The sequence below is a fragment of the Ictidomys tridecemlineatus genome, chromosome 3 (assembly GCF_052094955.1).
Source record: "Ictidomys tridecemlineatus isolate mIctTri1 chromosome 3, mIctTri1.hap1, whole genome shotgun sequence".
NCBI classification, from domain to species: domain Eukaryota; kingdom Metazoa; phylum Chordata; class Mammalia; order Rodentia; family Sciuridae; genus Ictidomys; species Ictidomys tridecemlineatus.
The window spans coordinates 142,175,563-142,195,946 of NC_135479.1; the positions used below are offsets into that span (position 1 = coordinate 142,175,563).

A 20,384-nucleotide genomic window follows, 5' to 3' on the forward strand; every position below is an offset into this window, starting at 1 on the left:
AGCCAGAGTGTGAAAAGGCAAACACAGGTAACTATGGGACAATGTAATAAATTCTTTTTTATTGTTCTTCTTCTTCTTCTTAGATACATATAACAGTAGAGTGTATTAGACATACATGGAGTATAATTTATTCTAATTAGAATCCCATTCTTGTGGTTGTACATGATATGGAGTTACCCTGGTCATGTATTCATATATAAGAATAGGAAAAGTTATGTCTGATTCATTCTACTGTCCTTCCTATTCCCATCCTCTCTCCCTTCCCTTTATTTCCCTTTGTCTAATCCAATGAACTTCTATTCTTCCCTCTCTTTCCTCCCTGTGGGTTAGCATCCACATATCAAAGAGAACATTCAGCCTTTGGTTTTGTGGGATTGCATTATTTCACTTAGCATGGTATGCTCCATTTACCAGCAAATAACATAATTTCATTCTTCTTATGGCTGAGTAATATTCCATTGTGTATATAAACCACGTTTTCTTTATCCATTCATCTGTTGAAGGGCAACTAGGTTGGTTCCATAGCTTGGCTATTGTGAACTGTGCTGCTATAAACACTGATGTGGCTGTATTGCTGTAGTATGCTGATTTTAAATGGGATAACTGGATCAAATAGTGACTCCATCCCAAATTTTCTAAGTACTGCTTTCCAGTACTGCAGTCCCACCAGCAAAGTATAAGTGAATCTTTTCCTATACATCCTCCCCAACATTTATTGTTACTTGTATTCTTGAGACTTGCCATTCCGATGAGAGATGAAATCTCGGTGCAGTTTTAATTTGCATTTCTCTAATTGCTAGAGATGAACAATTTTTCATATATTTGTTGACCATTTGTATTTCTTCTGTGAAGTGCCTGTTCAGGTTCTTTGCCCATTTATCGACTGTCTTATTTGTTTGTTTTTTTGTGTTAAGTTTTTTGAGTTCTTTGTATATCCTGTAATATCTTTGTATATTCTTTGCTCTGAGGTGCAGGTGGTAAAGGTTTTCTCTCATTATATAGGCTCTCTCTTTGTGTTCTTGATTGTTTCCTTTGCTGTAAAGGTTTTTAGTTTGATACCATCTCATTTATTGATTCTTGATTTTATTTCTTGCGCCTTTATGAGTTTTGCTGGGGAAGTTGGTTCCTAAGCCAACATGGGGAGAGCTGGTCATACTTTTTCTTCTAGTAGGCTCAGGGCCTCTGGTCTAATGTCTAAGTCCTTGATCCACTTTTGAGTTGAATTTTGTGCAAGGTGAGAAAGAGGAGTTTAATTTCATTTTGCTATGTATGGATTTCCATTTTTCCCAGCACCATTTGTTGAAGAAGCTATCTTTTCTCCATTGTTTGATTATAGCACCTTTGTCTAATACGAAGTAACTGTATTTATGTGGGTAAGACTCTTTGTCTTCTATTCTGTTCCACTGGTCTTCACGTCTGTTTTTGTGCCAATACTATGCCATTTTTATTACTACAGCTCTGTAGTATAATCTAAGGTCTGGTATTGTGATGCCTCATGCATCACTTTTCTCGCCAAGGATCGTTTTGGCTATTCTGGGACTCTTATTCATTTATGAAAATTAATTTCATGTTTGCTTTTCCTATTTCTATAAAGAACATCATTGGAATTTTAATAGGAATTGCATTAAATCTGTATAGCGCTTTATGACCATTTGACTATTAATTTTGCCTATCCAAGAACATGGAAGATCTTCCAATCTTCTAATGTCTTCTTCAATTTTTTTCTTTAGTTAGATTGATCCCCACCCCTGCCCTCACCCTTTTTTTTGAAGCTATTGTGAATGGGATAGTTTTCCTGATTTCTCTTTCAGCTGATTGGTCATTGGTATATAGGCATGCAACTGATTTATGGGTATTAATTTTATATCCTGCTAATTTGTTGCATTCATTTATGAGTTCTAGAAGCTTTCTGGTAAGAGTTTTTTTTGGGGGGGTCTTCTAAAAATAGAATCAGGTTGTCAGCAAACAGGGATAGTTTGAACTATTCTTATTTGTATCCCTTTAGTTTCTTTCTTTGGTCTAATTGCTGTGGCTAGGGTATCAAAGACTATGTTCAATAGAAGTGGTGAAAGAGGGCATCTCTGTCCTGTTTCAGTTTTTAGAAGGAATGCTTTCAATTTTTTCCATTTTGAATGATGTTGGCCTTGGGTTTAGCAATATGTAGCTTTTACAATGTTGAGGTATAACGTCGTTATCTTTAAAATCTAGCATTTATCGAGTACTTAATACATGAATCAGACTCTGGTCTAAAGTTTACATAAATTGTCCCATTTCATACTTAAAAATGGCATTATGAGATAAGTTCTGTTATTGCCCCCACGTGCAGATAATGGAACTGAGGGAAGAGAAATTAAGCGATTTGTTTTTCATCAAAAAACAGTGATAATAGTACAAATGATCTAAATAGATGTGGGTGAACAGACATAAGAAGCCTGATGATATGTATGTATCTTTCATTTTAAAAGCCTATATATAAGCCAAATAACAGATTAAATAAACATACAGAAGTCACTAAACAATACAGTTGGCCCCCTGTATCCATGGATTCTGTATTTGGGGATTCAACCAACCACAGATTTAACGTTGGGTTGGGAACTAGGTCTGAATTAAATTTGTACAGACTTTTTTTTTCCTTGTCATTATTATACAGTGTAATAATTATTTACAGAGTTCATCATGTTAAGTCTTGTTAAGTAATCTCGAGATGATTAAAGTATATTGGGAAGATTATATAGGTTACATGCAAATGCTATCTATTTTATATAAAAAACTTGATCATCTGAAGATTTTTTAATTTTTTAGTTGTAAATGAACACAGTACCTTCATTTTATTTACTTATTTTTATATGGTCCTAAGGATCAATCCAGTGCCTCACAAATACTAGGCAAATGCTCCACCACTAAGCCACAACCAAAGCCCCATCTGAAGATTTTGATAACCAATCTCCCATGCATACCTAGAGACAGCTGTATATACGAAATGGTTATCAGCTAGGTTATCTCAGGTGAAGAATATTTTAACACTGATGTTCCAACATTATGCATCTCTATATTTGTTTTTAAGATGTGCTCAATTATCTGTGTAATCAGAGATTTTTTTAAAGGTAAATACCTTAAAAAAAGAACAATTACGATGAAAAGGGAAGTCTGAAGACAGTTACAGTATGTTGACAAAGGGAAGAAAGGGAGAAAAAAGTAAACTACTCTTTGAAGAAATTTAGCAAGGAAGAGAAGAAAAAGTATGGGGTCCTACTGAGAAATACTTTTTTCTATATTTTTCTTTTAATGGAATCTTTGAATTTACTTACAGGATAAAGTTAAGAAGGGAACAGAGGCCCAACAGAGGAGGCTGTATGAGAGAATAGAATGAGGTACCAAAAGATGAAACAGCATGACAGAAGCTATTAATATTTATTATCTGAGGTGAATTTTACATAGTTGAAACCAATGTCTATAAAGTTAGAGATTTTTACAATGAGCATGCATCGCTCTGGCAATCTAAAAACACAGGTGTTGTGCTTTTTTAAAGCGCACATGAAATAAAAATGCTCTAATAATAAAGGTGCAGATACATATACAGCAATCAAAATTATTTAAATGAAAAGTTACTGGAAATGTTATAATCAAACTCATAATTCAAAATTCATGGGGGTGCTTTCTTTAAGCACATAAATCTAGAATTTCTGTGATACACTGAGACTTTAACACAGAATTTTATTTTCTCAGCAATTATGTTATATTTTGCTGAATTTTCTCTAGATTAACAGCTTGGTATAATAGGGTAGTTGTTTCACTTCTCTTATACCATTTCACTGCATTTCATTTCCATTTTAGAGTTATAAATTTGGAGTTATATCCTTCAGTTTTAGTGCTAGGAACTATCATTATTAACTATCATTATTAAACATTAGGAAAAGAATGTCTTAAGATACAAACATTAAAATACTTTTAAAATGTATAATAGTAAATGTAAAAGAACAGCACATGGTCATTAAAATCACTTGGAGACAATCTCATATAAAGGATGTTTCAAATGCTAATGATGAAGAGGCACTACCATGTGGCAACTGCCTAATTTACAATTCATTTTGTATACCTACCAGTTCTAATCTTGATGAATTTTAAATTACAAGGCTTTGCCCAGGAGTTGTGCATTATTTTAAATTTTGTACGTTTTTTATAACATATCATTTAAAAACTAATTAAATGAGACAACATAAAATCTGATGGTGGAAAGAGGGAGGTCATACTAGTTCATACTAGTAGTGTTCTGAGTAATAAAGATATTCTGCTAGAGAAATAAAGTATCAGGAAGAATCCCAAGAAACTTGATGAAACTGACAGGAGAAAGAGGAAAAGGGGCCAACCACCAATATGTAAGGTTGTCAATTATTTTGAAGGCAGTAAATTCAGAGTGGTGATAATTCATGAAGTTATGATATAAAATTCATCAGCTGTTTTCGATGTCTGTGGTAAGATCTGTGGAGTTGGGGGTCTGCCTTGAAGATATAAGATCACAGGACAGATGGTACCAGAGATATAAAGTGTGTCTTAATTTGATTACGGACTGATAATAACACAATATAAATAGTAGCATTATATTAATTTTAAATTTTCTCAGTCTGATCATTGTATGCTAGATGTTTTTAGAAATGTTCACAAAAAATAAATTTTTAACAACAATATCCTTATTCTTAAAAAAAACATAATGAAGTATTTAAGGATAAAAGATGATGATGCAACTTGCTCTCAAATGGTTCAACAAAAATTAAAGTTTATATATTTGCAAGCATAGAAAGAACAGACAAATGTGACAAAATGGCAATCTACTGCTTATATGTAATTTTTCAAAATAATTTTTTTTAAAAAGACATTTTTAAAAGGGGCCAAAATAACTGCAAAATATAGGTCCCATGAGAAAGGTACAAGAAAAAAATACAAGGTCATGGGCTGGAGTATAGATCACTGGTAGAACACTTGCCTAGCATGCATGAAACCCTGATTCTGATCCCTAGAACCGGATCACCAAAAATGAAAGGTACAAAGTGCTATAGGCTTAAGAAGAAATTAGTCTTGGCTAAAAGGTGGATTAAGACCTCACATGGACAATGCTGAGATGGGCCATTCAAGATGGGAAAGGTACAGACGTTCGACTTGGAAGGAATGACACAAATAAGGAGAGAGAAGCAAAGTCCACATAGTGACAGCTTTTTAAAGACAGCATGAAAAAAGAAAGAAACTTTTTAGTCCTACTTGTAGGGAATTATGACACAAATTCTACTCTGAAAACAGTTATTAAAAGAAAACAATTGGCAAGGATGGAGGGGGAAGGTACACTCATACATTGCTGATGGAACTACAAACTGGTGCAACCACTCTGAAAAGCAATATGGGTATTCCTTAGAAAACTTGGAATGGAACCACCATTTGACCCAGCTCGCCCATTCCTCAGTCTATACCCAAAGGACTTAAAATCAGCATATTATAGTCATACAGCCATATCAATGTTCATAGCAGCTCAATTCACAATAGCTAAACTGTGGAAGCAATAACCTAGATGCCCTTCAATGGATGCATGAATAAAGAATGAATAAAGAAACCCTGGTATATACACACATGGAATATTACTCAGCATTAAGAGAATAAAATTATGGCATCTGCAGGTAAATGGATGAAGTTGGAGAATATCATGCTAAGTGAAATAAGCTAATCCCCCAAAACCAAAGGCCAAATGTTCCTTCTGATAAGTGGATGCTGATCCATAATTGCTGGGGAGGGACTTTGACTTGGTGAAGGGAAAGGGATATGGGGGCAGGAAAGATGGTGAAATGAGATAAACATTATTACCCTAGATACACATATGATTGCACATATGGTGTGACACTACATCATGTACAATCAGAGAAATGAAAAGTTGTGCTGCAATTGTGTACAATGAATCAAAATGCATTCTGCTGTCATATATACCAAATTAAAATTTAAAAAGAAAACAATGCTGGGTATGATGGTGCACACCTGTAATACCAGCGGCTCTGAAGGCTGAGGCAGAAGGATCACAAGTTCAAAGCCAGTCTCAGAAACTTAGCAAGGCATGTAAGCAACATAGTGAGACTCTGTCTCAAAATAAAAAATAAAAAGGGCTGGGGATGTGACCCAGGGACTAAATATCCTTGGGTTCAATCCCTGGTACAAAGAAAAAAAAAAAAAAAAAAAAAATATATATATATATATATATATATATCCTTTTAAAGGCTATTCCTAATTGATAGAGAAAAATACCTTTTATAGAAAAACCCCAATAAATACAAATGTTATAAAATTAGGGGAGAAGAATCAACATTTAAAAATCTTAAATGAAATAAGAGATTCAGCAAAAATCAAACCAGACCAAGGCAAGAAATTTGAATAAACACTTCACAGAAGCAAAAGGAATAAGGCATATAAAAAGGTGCTCACTGGCTAGGCATGGCAGGCATGCCTATAATCCCAACAACTCGGGAGGCTGAGACAGGAGGATCATGAATTCAAAGCCAACCTCAGCAATTTTGCAACTCAGTGAGATCCTGTCTCTAAATAAAATACAAAATAGGGCTGGGATGTGGCTTAGTAGTCAAGTGCCTCTAAATTCAATCTCCAGTCCCCTAAAAAAGAGAAAGGGGCTCTTTTTTTAAAAAAATATTTTTTAGATGTTGACAGATCTTTATTTTATTCATTTATTTATATGTGGTGCTAAGAATCAAACCCAGTGCCTCACACATGTGAGGCAGGTGCTCTACCACAGAGCCACAACCATAGCCCCAAGAGAAACGGGCTTATTAATCTTGTTAATGACAGGAAAAGGGATAAAAACAATATGAGTACCTCTACACTCATACCAGAATGGTTTAAACTATTAACAAAAAGACTGATAACAAGTATTGGCAAAGATGCAAAAACAAAACTTGCTCAGACTGATGGTAATTATGAAAACATGCATAATCAATTTTCAAAACTGCTGGCATTATGTACTAAAACTAAACATACACACACCATTTTCACACTTGGGTATGTATGTATATACTGGTGCACAAGAAAACATACACAATCAGTTGTTATAATTTGTTTGTTCCACTGCAATTGATATATCAGGAAATAATCATAACACAAATTTAATGTTTGCATGCACAATTCATTGATTTTTTGATATATTCACAGAGTTGTGCAATCATCACCATCAACTAATTCCTGGACCTATTAGTTGTCATACCACGTCCTTTTCCTTGACTTGGTATATTCACCATGCAGTGATTCATCAAGCTATCCATTCAAGATTTTTGTACCTTTATGTATGCATATTCAACAGCAATTTGATAAATTTTAAAGTCAATATTTAGAGGACTTCAGATAAAACCTGGTAGTCTGAATATATACTTTTAATTCTACTACCTCCTAAAACTACTTAAATTGAAGATGGATTATTTCAAAGCATTAAATCATAAGCTCATGAAAAAATAGAATCAAACTATCTCCCTAAAGAACTCAAGTCAGATAATTCCCCTCCTCCTAAAATGAACTCAGAAGTTTTTAAAAGTAGGCCTGTAAATGACGGCACAACTAAAGCAAAAATAGAACTGAAGGCAGACCAAGTGTGTATTCTTTCGGACATACCTTTTCTTTTAACAGAGTCATTCTATATACCTCCTGACATGTAACAGGCTTACATTTGACAAATATTAATGCTCTTCAACTGAAAATAAACCCATTGCAAATTCAAATTATGGTAAGGTGGCCAGGTGTCATGGTTCACACCTGTAATCTCAGCAATTTGAGAGACTGAGGTAGGAGAATCTCAAATTTAAGGCCAGATTTCACAATTTTGAGTGATCCTGTCTTGAAAAAAAAAAAAAATACAAAAGGGCTGAGGAGGCATCTCAGTGAAATGTCTCCAAGTTCAATTTCTAATACTGGGCTGGGGTTTGGGGGGGAGATATGATGAAAAAGTGAAAATGCATTTAATACCTGGTCTACTGAACATCACAGCTTAGCCATGCAGTACTCTGCAGAGTATCTGTTTTCACCCATGTGATCACATGGCTGACTAGGGGCTGTAGTTGGCTGCTGCTGCCCAGCACCACAAGAATGTATCAGATAGCATGCCACTAGCCCAGGAAAAGATCAAAATTCAAAATTTGAAGGATGGCTTCCACTGAATGTTTACCATTTTCACACTATCACAAAGCCAAAAAATTCTAAGTTAAATCATCAAGTCAAAAACCAAATACATAAAATTTATATTCACATCAATTCTGTATTAAATACCATGTTTTTGTCTAATGTCTTACTGATACTCATTTATATTGTTTCCTTATTGATTTTTATGAATATTACATAGAATGATACAATGAACATCCCTATACATGTATCCTTAATAATTTTTGTGAGTAAATCTGTAGCACATGCTGGATCCAAGAATATGGGTACTGTTGTTTCTCAAATGATCACACCACTATACTCTCCCCTACAAACCATAAGAGCTTATTTCCTCACATTTAATGTTTGATAATTAAATTATTTAAGAATATTCTTATTGACAATTTAATTTGTACTTTTAAAAGTGAGGTTGTACATCTCTTCACAGGTTATTGGCCCAGGTATAGTTTTTCAACAAACTGATGGTTCACATCCTTTGGTCACAAATCCTATTGAATGATGGCTTTTTTCTTAGTGATGTTTAAGAGGTTTCTTGGGTTGAGATGGTTGGAAATTAAGAAAATTTGCCCTTTTTCATTTATGTGATAAATTCTCTTCCTACTGTATCATCTCTTTTATGTATTACATCTTTCGAGATACAAAAGTTCTACAATTAAAATTTAAACAACTAGTTGAAGTCCACAAAGAAATTCTACAGTCAGAATTCTAAATTTTTTAGTTTTTGCTTTGTAATGCTTAGAAAAGCTTAAAGTTCTACAATTAAAATTTAAAGAACTAGTTCAAGTCCACAAAGAAATTCTACAGTCAGAATTCTAAATTTTTTCAGTTTTTGCTTTGTAATGCTTAGAAAAGCTTTCCTTATTCAAAAATTATTTTTTAATTATTTTTAGTTTCTTTTTATTAAACTTTGAATAACTATTCCACTTAAAATGTATTATGGAATCAGGAACAGAATACATTCTTTTCTTTTAGACTACCCCATTAAATTAGACAATTTCTCCTACTTTTATATCTTGCTTTTTTTCAGTCTCATAACTATTCCTTATTCTCTATTTCTTAATCTACTAATTCACTTAGAATAGAACTGCTTTTATAAAAATGAGACATGCTAATTATTTTTAAAAATAGCAAAAAGTACAAAAAAAGAAATAATCCCATCACCCTAAAATAGGCATTAAGCAAACATTATCTCAAACATTTAGTGAGCCATATCTTCTATGAAAAGATATAACAAAAAAAAAAACCCAAAAAACCCACAAAACTTTAAGAAAATGGGATACTCATCATGTTATTAAAATAAATAGTATTAATTTTAATTTTATTACATTAGAATAGAAGAAACAAAGTTACAATGTCAAAATGTAACTGACAAATGAGGAGCTGATGAGAGTGAAATCAGTTACCAACTATTAAAACAAATGAAGAAAACTTGATATAGTTTTAAAATGCAAAGATTTGCATCACTATAAGAGGCAAGTCTTTCTAAAAACTGATCAATCTCCAGTACTTTTTGAAAAACTAAATGATAATCCTGTGAAGGCAAATGTGAAGCAAAAAAGATAAGACCATGTTGCAGAAGTTTAATAAAAAGAAACTAAAAATAATTTTAAAATAATTTTTGAATAAGGAAAGCTTTTCTAAGCATTACAAAGCAAAAACTAAAAAAAATTTAGAATTCCATTTTGTCAGAAATTTAACTGTGTTATCCAAGAATTTAGTGCACAAGTAGAATAATAACCTAAATTTTATGTCAGCAAGATAGTTTTGGGTTTTTTTGCATTTGTTCTAACTTGGGCCAATGAATTAAAGTCTTTCCCAACACTGAAATAAGAGATCAAATCAATCATCACCTAGACAAATTTCAAACATGTTACATTTTCAGACTTTCATTTTTCAGGTATTCTGTCATCTCTGTAATAACAGTACTTTGTAGTAATTGATCTTAGCTTGCTTATATTTGACACACAGGTATTATTCCCTCTTTTTAAAAATCTAGGATTGATGAACACACTCCAATGCTTCCCTTAAAGTTCATCTATGAATGGGTACAGATGTCAAACATTACTAAGGCATTTCCCATGTGCCAAGCCTTAAAGCAACATGTTGTAATCTGTATTTCCTTTTCATCTATTCTCCAAACTAATAAGATATGACACTCATTATCTGTAAGTTCTCATTTCTCCAATAATTTGAATTGCCTTTGTCATGTCCAGAAAATATCTTTCAGGAGGTGCAGAAATGAAGGCTGCACATAGGTAAGAGTGCTTCACAATTTTATAGAAATTGAAATGTTTGTAATATCTTTTTTTCATTGCAGTGTTGGGGATCAACACTTGTGCATGCTTACCAAGTGCTCTATCATTGAACCCCATCTTTGGTCCACTAATACCATTTGTTATAAAACTCAATACACTGTTGATTTTTCTTACTAAAATCTATATAGAAATAAACTTCCAGCTTACAAAACTATCCATTTGTTATACCTTAGTGAATATTTAGTTTCACTGGTTGTACTGAGATAGTCATTATCTAAACAACCTATCAAAATGTGCAAATTGACTGCAAGAACTTTTGTTTCCTAATCACAGGTTGATATCATTAAACAGACAATAACAAAAAATATACTAAGTAAATATAAAAGTTAATGCTCTTGAAATTTAAAATTTTTTATAACAAGTTTTTAATCTAGGACTAAGACAATGTGAAACAGAAATATGTTTAATGGTCAGCCGTTTTGTGCTGCTATAACAGAAGACCTGAGAATGAGTAATTTATAATATATATATATATATATATATATATATATATATATATATAATATTTTTAGAGTTCTAAAGCTGAGAAGTCTAAGAGGTAGTTGGTCTGGTAGGGTCTTCTTGCTTCATCCTCACATTTCAGAGAGCAGAGCTAAAACCTGTGTGAAGCCTCTTTTATAAGGTCCTCAATCCCATTAAGGAGGGAGAAATCCCAGGAACTAATCACCTCTTAAAGGATCCACCTCTTAATACTATCACATTGGCAACATTTGAATTTTGAAAACAACATATTTGAAGCACAACCAATAACTGATTACAGACATTTAAAATTTTCATTTGAAACAGGCCACGGAAATTAATTATCATTAAAACAAATGATATATCAACTAAAGAAAGGAATGGTAACGGAAATTATCCAAGAGAAAATAATAAAAAAACATTTAAATAAGAGTAAGAAATTAATGATACATGCACAATTTAACATGAGAATCTCTAATCAGATTAAAGAGAAAAATGTAAGGTCATATCAGGATTACTAAGAACTGTAAATTGGGAGGTCTAAAATCCAAAGATAGAGTTGCACAAACTAGCTGAATCAGCTGGGTAAAATCATTTTCTTCTGGATCTCTTTTCTCATCGTTAAAATCAGATGTGCTCTGTCTGATTCATCCTAGTCTAGAATTCTAGAGTTCTGTTACTTAATATAAAAGCAAAAACTGAGAAACTCTATTTCATTACCAAAGTGCCATCTAGTTTCTGCCCACCACCATTTTTCCCTGACTTATTACTCACCAAACAGAAGTTGATTAAATTTTCCAGGCACTGTATTGTACTAACCAGAGAGACTAGAATCACATTTAGAGAGACAACCACTTTCAAATTACTAATGTTTCTCAGGCAGAATCCTCGTTACAAAATGCTTCATATCTCTGTCATACCATATCCAATGTACTAACAACAGTATAGCACCACAACAAAAGAATGTCACTGACATTGTTATCAAAATCCAGATGGCTTTAAGACTGGAGTTGTGGCTCACAGGTAGAGGGTTAGCCTAGCATGCATGAGGCACTGGGTTCTATCCTCAGTACTTAGCATGCATGAGGAACTGGGTTCAATCCTCAGCACCACATGAAGTAAAATAAAGACAATGTGTCCACCTATAACCAAAAAATAAATATTTTTTTTAAAAATCCAGATGATTTTAATTACAGAAAAATGCAGAAACCAATTCTGACCTTAAGGACTGTCAGTCTCTAGTGAGTTTTAATGCAATTCCCTCCAAGCTGAGGAAGAGAATCCTTGGAATAACTAAAGGGCTCAGAACCACAAAACTATAATCTATTTCTAGGGGAGAACACCAGAGCAAAACCACCTTTTCAAAGTACAATTTCCATCTAAATTATCACACAAATAAAACCTCCTTGACGTCCATAATACAAAATACTTGGCATTAGTCTAAAGTAAGTATTTTAGGCCTCAAATCACTCTTAAGATTTTAAGACAGAAGCAATAGATATTCTGCACTTTTCTTTTCAAAAATACTTTTAACTCCATTTATTCCATTATAAATATTTCCACAAAATATTCATCTTAATCAAATGAAGGAAAAAAACTTGGTAATTCAAAGAAAACAGTTTCAGAAAAATTTATCTTACCTCTACACTAGGGCTAAGGCTGCTTGGCAGTGTTTCTGAAGTCACAGTAGTGCTTGGAAGGCTGGAAATTTCCCAGGTATTCAGAGGCTGAACTGGTTCAGACTGCTTTGAACGATCTATACATTTTGGATTATCCAATAAGGTCACTTCATAAAATTCTTGAATATCTAGAGATGAGGAAAGGAAAAGAAAAATTCAAATTATTGACGTTTCCAATTAAACTATACAATGCTAAAAAAAATTTTTACTCTAACTAAAAAAAAAAATCCAATCTCACAATGTACTTCAATAGTGAATATTGCATATGTCAAAATCATATGAAAATATGCCAGGCCCAGGATGGGGAAATAGGTCAGCTGGTAAAGACCTTGCAAGGCTCTGGGTTCAATCCCCAGCACCACGGGGGGGGGGGGGGGGGGGGGGGGGGGAGCACAATATAAAAGTCAAAAGCATTTTACATTTCTAAAGGCAGTCTTGGGTTCAAATCTATCTCAATTCATTCATTACCAATTAGTTACATGTATAAGCATGGTACTTAACCTCTGATAACTCGCCTCTTATTGTGAATTGTTCCAAGAATTGAGTATAATAAAATGCCTAGCACAATAACATACAATAGGTTCCTAAAAATAGGCAATATCATTATGAATCCTGCAGATATGAGCTGTTACCAATATTTTACATCTTCACCATTAAAATCCAGGCTGAGAATATAAATCTCTGAAGTGGTTTTAACTGACTTCCTAACCAAAACAAAACATTAAAAAGAAGTAAGAAATCAAGAACTAGAAAGACTCTTAGATATCCTCTAGTCTGAATATTTAAAAAGAAGAAAGTTAAATATTTTACAGTATTTTAGAATCAGTTAAAAGCATAACAAGGGCTAGGGTTATAACTCAGTGGTGGAGCATTGGGTTCAATCCTCAGCATCACACAAAAACAAAATAAAGGTACTGTTGTCCATCTACAACTAAAAAAAAAAAAAAAGCAATGCAAAACTCTTAAAGAAATTATAAATTTACTTAAAATAACACAGTATAAAAGATCAAAATACTAGAATTATATGAACTTAGTATACTAATTATTCGCACTGCACAGAAGCTCTGAGTGGTAGTTGTATAACGTTTAGAGTCACAGGACTGAGTTTTTTATTCACTTACTGATATAATTTTGAACTAATTTTTTCAAAGGGAGAATTATTTAACAGTAAAAGTGGACATTTTCCTGTATAAAATCATGCACAATACACTTAGAACAACTTTGACTTCTTGTTTATTATTATTTTGAAAGCATTATCTCTTTTAAAATCCAAACCTCATAAGACAGTAGGAAAAAAGTATTCTCCCTTTTCAGTTTTAATAGCCAGCAGAAATGTAGAACTTTACAAGCAAAGTCTAACTAAAAACTAATATTTAAGCTGGGTGCAATGGTGCACACCTATAATCCCAGAAGCTCAGGAGGCTGAGGCAAGAGGATCACAAGTTCAAAGCCAGCCTCAGCTCTTTTGCAAGGCCCTAAGCAACTCAGTGAGACTCTGTCTCTAAATAAAACATAAAAAGGGCTGGGGATGTTGCTCCCAGATATTAAGCACTCCTAGGTTCACTCCCTGGTACCAAAAACAACAAATAAACAACAACAAAAAAAAAAAACTAATGTTTGCACAGTAAGTATAGTATTAACCTACATCACAAGGTATTAAGAATATTACTGGATAAAATTGTGTGAGAAAGCATTTTATAAACCAGTAATCACTATATAAAACACATTAACTATCACAAAAGGAAACAAAAATTCAATATCAAAAAAATCACCTACAAAGTGTGCTTACCAAAAATTGTGTAATCCCAACCCAAATCAAGTTTTTGAACCCAATTTCTGTTAACAGGGAATATAGAGAGAACAGATGAACAAGTTTAAGGACATCAAAAGCAAGCCAAGAAACAAAATTAGAAAATTGTGTATTTATGTATATATACATTAGAATTTCTACAGTATTTTGCTCCCAAGAACATTGAATGAATGTTGAACAATGTCTAACAGTAAAAGTGGGCATTTTGCTGTATAAAATCATGCACAATAACACTGAGAACAACTTTTGCTTCTTGTTTATTATTATTTTATTATTAATCATCAATATCTCAAGATAAGTAGCCTACATCACTGTGAAATTTTATTTTTATTAACTCTTGTTAAATTTCAACACAAATTCCTGCATGACCTTTCATCTGAAAATTAAAAAAAAAAAAACATTGCTATATTACCCTTTAATAACACCTCTAATAAAAATCTAGATGCTGATTAAAAAAAAAACAACTTTTTGCAATGAAATAAAAATTTGTTTGTTGTTTTGATACAAAGTGTGGTGGCACAACTCGGGAATCTGAGACAGAAAGATAAGTTTAAGGACAGTCTCAGCAACTTAGTAAGGTCCTAAGCAACTTAGCAAGACCCTGGCTCAAAATACAAAATAAAAAGGGATGGGGATGTGGCTCAGTGATTAAGCACCCCTGGGCTAAATCCCCAGTACCAAAAAAAAAAAAGTTCTCTAGCTGCACTAACCAAGCTTTATGTGGCCACTGAAAGGTGACCAGTATAAGGAACTGAATTTATAATTGTATATAGATTTAATTAAATAGTCATACATAATTAGATACTACTGCACGGGACAACAGAGATCTACACTAATACAATTCTAACATGGTAGCATTATACTGAACTAGTATAATCAAGGAATTTCATATGTGAATTTTTCAAAAGTTCACCAACATCTTGCTTCTTGTCAACTGAAATGCCTCCATTCTCCGTCCTACATTCATATACTGAACAGTCCTTTCTAATTTGCTCTAAATTCCTACATCAGAAGAATCAAATATCCATCTTGGATGGGTTCAGTGGCACATGGGTATAATCCCAGCTACTAAGGATAAGGCAAGAAATTACAAATTCAAAGTCAGACTGAGCAATTTAGCAAAATCCTGTCTCAAAATGTATATTTTTCAAAAGGCTGCAGATGTACCTCAGCAATAAAGCATTTGCTTAAACAAGGCCCTGGGTTCAATCACCAGTACCAAAGTACATGCATGCTCGTGTGTCCATCTTAGTTTAACTGTATCAGAGTTAAAAAAAAAAAAAAGTAAATAAACTAAGTAAACACTCTTTAGGATGGCTATTATAAAACAAAAAAATAAACAATAAAACGAAAAGTAACAAGTGTTAAAAAGGATGTAGAGAAATTGGAACCTTTGTGCCTTGCTGGTTAAGAATGTAAAATGATGCAGCTACTGTCAAAAAATAATAGGGTGGTTCCTCAAAATACTACAACCAAGAATTAGGATGTGACCCAGCAATTCTACTTCTAGATATATATACCCAAAACAAAAAATTGAAAGCAGGGGCTAAAACAGATTTGTACACCAATGATAACAGCAGACTTATTCACAGTAGTAGCCTTTTAAAAGGTGAAAATAATCCAAACATCCCTCAAAAGATAATTAACAAAATCTGGTATGTACAATGGAACACTGTGTAGTCTTAAAAAGGAGTAAAATTCTGATATATCCAACAACATGAATGAGTCAATCTTTGAGAAGTAAAATAAGCCACATAGAATAAAAATTATATAAGTCCACTTATGTGAAATGAAGTACCTGAAATAGATAAATTCATAATATAGACAGAAAGTAGAACACTGGACACTAGAGGCTGAAGGTAGCGTGAGAGAACAGAGTAGTAGGAATTATTGCTCAATGGATACAGTTTCAGTTTGAGTTGATGAAGAAGTTCTGAAGATAGATAGTGGAGATGGTTTGCAGAATGTGTTTAATGCTGCTGAGATATAAAATTAAAAATGATTAATATGATAAACTTCACAATATGTGTATTTTACCACAAAATAAGCTGAGTAAGAGTCTAAAGGAACTCTTAAATAAACAAAGTGCATGGGATTCAATAAGTGGGTTTAATACTTATTGAGCTATTTAGAACTAAACTATACTTATTGACATCAGAGTAACTGGTACTGCCACATATTCCCAACTATAAGATTATCATTCTTGTCTAACTAAAATCAAATGCAAAAGTACTGAAATATTTTTGTAATATATGTGCAATGTGGCGAAGTCTGTGATATGATAATTTGTTGTAATTATCATTTTCCCTAAAAGAAAAATAATACCTTTAAATCTTGACCTATATTCCACCATCCTGACAGCCTCAACTTCGTTATGCATTTTATTTTATTTATTCATCACATTTCTTTATCTTTAGGGTGTCCCACTACTATAGTGATAAAAACATAATAACCTTTCTTCAGAAACTCCCCATTACAATTTCTTCAGTTATGTCAGCTGAGATTTTTTTGAAAGGAGCATCTAATCTAAAAGTGCACTGTCTTCAGGGACAAAATGCATTCACATCTAGTTGTTCTTTTGAAAACAAAATACCTGTGCCACCAGCCCCCCATGTTATCAGCAGTCTTTGGATAATTGCATTTTACATGTCAAAAGAGATTACACCACAGATCCTAACTATAAGATTTAGCCAAAAGACTGGTTAGAACTTATCATAGCAACAAGTTAAGTATTTCCATAAAATGACATTCTAGGATTCAAATAATACTTTTTACCACTTCTTTACTAAACTTTAGTGGGGAGAGTTCTAAAATAAAATACCTAGCTTAAATAAAACAGAAGTTAACACTTAAAGAGAAGTCAATAGAAAACAAACACAAATGGTAAGTCCTAGTATAGTAGAATCTTGGATATTTCCTGAAAATCTAATACGCTGAAGTGACACAAAATTCAAGTTATTTTCAAAATAACTTTGTGAAAATAATTAATGAGTTCATTCTAAAACACTGAAATTATTCAACCAAAAGATACCAATGTGGTGAATAAGTTCAAAAAGAGGATTAAAAAAATTAAAAGGTGAGATGTGATACAACAATAATGTCTTCAGGAAATAGAGAAAGATGAAGGAAAAAAAATATATTAACTCCTCAGTTTTTCAATGAAAAACATCTAAAAAGAGTGGTAAAGAGAAGATGGGAAGGGAAGGGAGGGGAGGGGAGGGGGGATAGTAGAGGATAGGAAAGGCAGCAGAATACAACATACACTAGTATGGCAGTAGGTAAAAAAGTGGATGTGTAACCCATGTGAATCTACAATATGTATATGGGGTAAAAATGGGAGTTCATAATCCGTTTGAGTCAAATGTATGAAATATGATATGTCAAGAGTTTTGTAATGTTTTGAACAACTAATAATAATAATAAAAAAGACTGGGGAAAAAAAAAGAGTGGTAAAGTGCTTGCCTTGCATGCTCAAGGACCTGGGTTCAATCTCCAGCACTGCCAAAAAGATCCCCAAAACCTGAAAAATATGGTTACAAGATCCTACAGAAGTTTAAACATATTTATTTTAAATTTTTATTAAATGTGTGCACAAAAATTTCTCCATCTTGGTTTATAGAAATAAACCTGTGTGACCAGGCATGGTGGCACACACCTATAATCCCAGCAACTCAGGAGGCTGAGGCAGGAGGATTTCTAGTTTAAAGGCAGCCTCAGCAACTTAGGAAGGCCCTAAGCAATTCAGCGAGACTCTTAATAAAATATAAAAAGGGAATGGGGATGTGGCTCAGTGGTTAAGTGCCCCTGGGTTCCATCCCTGGTAAGAAAGGAAGGAAGAAAGGAAGAAATCAATCTGCATGTTTCAATATCCAGTGTCAAAAATAAGGGCTTCTCATAATTTTATATACATACACATTATGAAAAACAAAATATAATTACAGCAAACTATTAATTAAAAGTCACATATATTATTACTATTTTATCAAGAACTTCCAAGTTTACTATCCTATGTAAGATAACAGAGTCCTTCAATAAACCTAGGCAAACATTTGAGTTCAACTTCCAAACTTAAATCTTATACTATGAAACTGTAAAAATGATGACAGGACAGGAAGACTCAGAAGAATTGCCATTTAATAGACTGAGTGATTCCAAATAATTCACCTAGATATACACAAGACATAAATAAAACAATTACATTTTTATTTATTACCCTGGAAAAAATCATTTCCTTTGAAAATAATGATATGTTAAAGAATGCAAGAAAATGCTAATATACATTAGGAGAAATTTACATTTTAGATGACTCACAACTAAAAACATTAATTTTGCTGGAACCTGTTGGATCTGTCTTTACCACAGTCCAGTCCTCGTTTTCACAGTATGAGAGTGCTTTCCTGGTTTTGGAGTAAACTGAATCTCTACAAGTACAGTTCCCGATCAAAGATCTAAATTTCAAAGCCACAAAATGTTCTAACACATACATGAAAAAATTCTCAATTATTAAACTTAAAGGCACAAAATCCAATGGAACACAGTAAAATAATTCCTTTATTAAATTAAAAAATGCCTTTGGAAATCTCCAAGATAACTAATTTCAAAGTCTCTAAATATAAGTAAAAAGTTTTCATTGCCTTAATTACTTTCTTACTAATTCAATAAGAAAGTAATTTGTACCAGTGTACAAACCCTGGAAGTCAGAGGAATTACAGAATTACAGGAATATCCTCAAAAGAGGAGTAAGACATGGAAGGAAGAAAATTTTCAAATAGGCAGAAATTCCCATTATCCTAAACAGAAAAATTGACAAATATAAAACATTTTTCAAACTAAAGAAATAAGGCAATACTAACTCACAATCAGAACAAAATCATAAACACAGACCCAATAATATCTAATAATATAACACAACACAGATGACATTCTAATCTATAAGAAAAAATTTTATTTGATGGAATTAAAAAATGACAGAATGACCAAAACAAGACATGAACAGGAGAAAATATTTGCAAAATACTTATGTGAAAAAGGTCTGGTATATTAGAAAAACTCATAAGACTCATCAAGGAAAAAAATCCCATTTTTTAAAAAAAGGCAGAAGATATCAACAGACAACTCACTAAAAAAGATGCAGAGGTGGTAAATGAGCATATAGAAAAGATGTTTAACTCAAATGTCATTAGGGAACTGCAAATTAAAATGAATAGAGAGCAGGAGACACCTATAAAAATAACAATAACTAACACCTTAAGTACTGACAACACCAAATGCTGGCAAGGATGTGGAACAACACATCACTGATATGAGGTAGAACCATTACGAAAGAGTGTTTGAGCAGTTTTTCTTAAAAACTAAATATGGTAATACCATATTGGCTAGTAATTAGCCCACTGGTATTTACCCAAATGAGTTGAAACTTGTGTCCATTAAAAATAAATAAATAAAAACCTCCAGCAGTGGTGCATGCCTGTAATCCTAGAGGCTCTGGAGGCTGATGCAGAAGGATCATGAGTTCAAAGCCAGCCTCAGCAATGGCGAGGCCCTAAGCAACTCAGTGAGACCCTGTCTCTAAATAAAATACAAAATAGGGCTGGGGATGTGGCTTAGTGGTTGAGTACTCCTGAGTTCAATCCCTAGACTCTCCCCCCTCCACAAAAAAGCTACACACAAATGTTTATAGCAGTTTTATTCATACTGATAAAACATGGACGCAATCAAGATGTTCTTTAATAGGTGAGGAGATAAACCATAGAACTTCCATTGGAGTATAATGGAGGTTCTTACTCAGCAATAAAAAGACATGCAATATCAAGTCATAAAAAGGCATGAAGGAAACTTAATGCACAATGCCAAGTTAAAAAAGCCAATCTGAAGACTACATACTTATTATTCCAACTATATGACATTTTAGAAAAGGTAAAACTATGGAAA

The 20,384-nt window shown here is 33.0% G+C and overlaps 1 protein-coding gene across 17 annotated transcripts in view; it reads right to left on the reverse strand.

The window, feature by feature from the left end:
- The window catches only part of Dlg1 (discs large MAGUK scaffold protein 1), a 256,035-nt gene that overhangs the window by 224,186 nt on the left and 11,465 nt on the right, over positions 1 to 20,384 (reverse strand). For all 17 annotated transcript variants that reach the window (XM_078044002.1, XM_021720635.3, XM_040270432.2 and 14 more), the window contains exon 4: positions 12,605 to 12,771. In XM_078044002.1, coding sequence (XP_077900128.1) covers positions 12,605 to 12,771 — 167 coding nt within the window. The remainder of the gene's footprint in view (positions 1 to 12,604; positions 12,772 to 20,384) is intronic.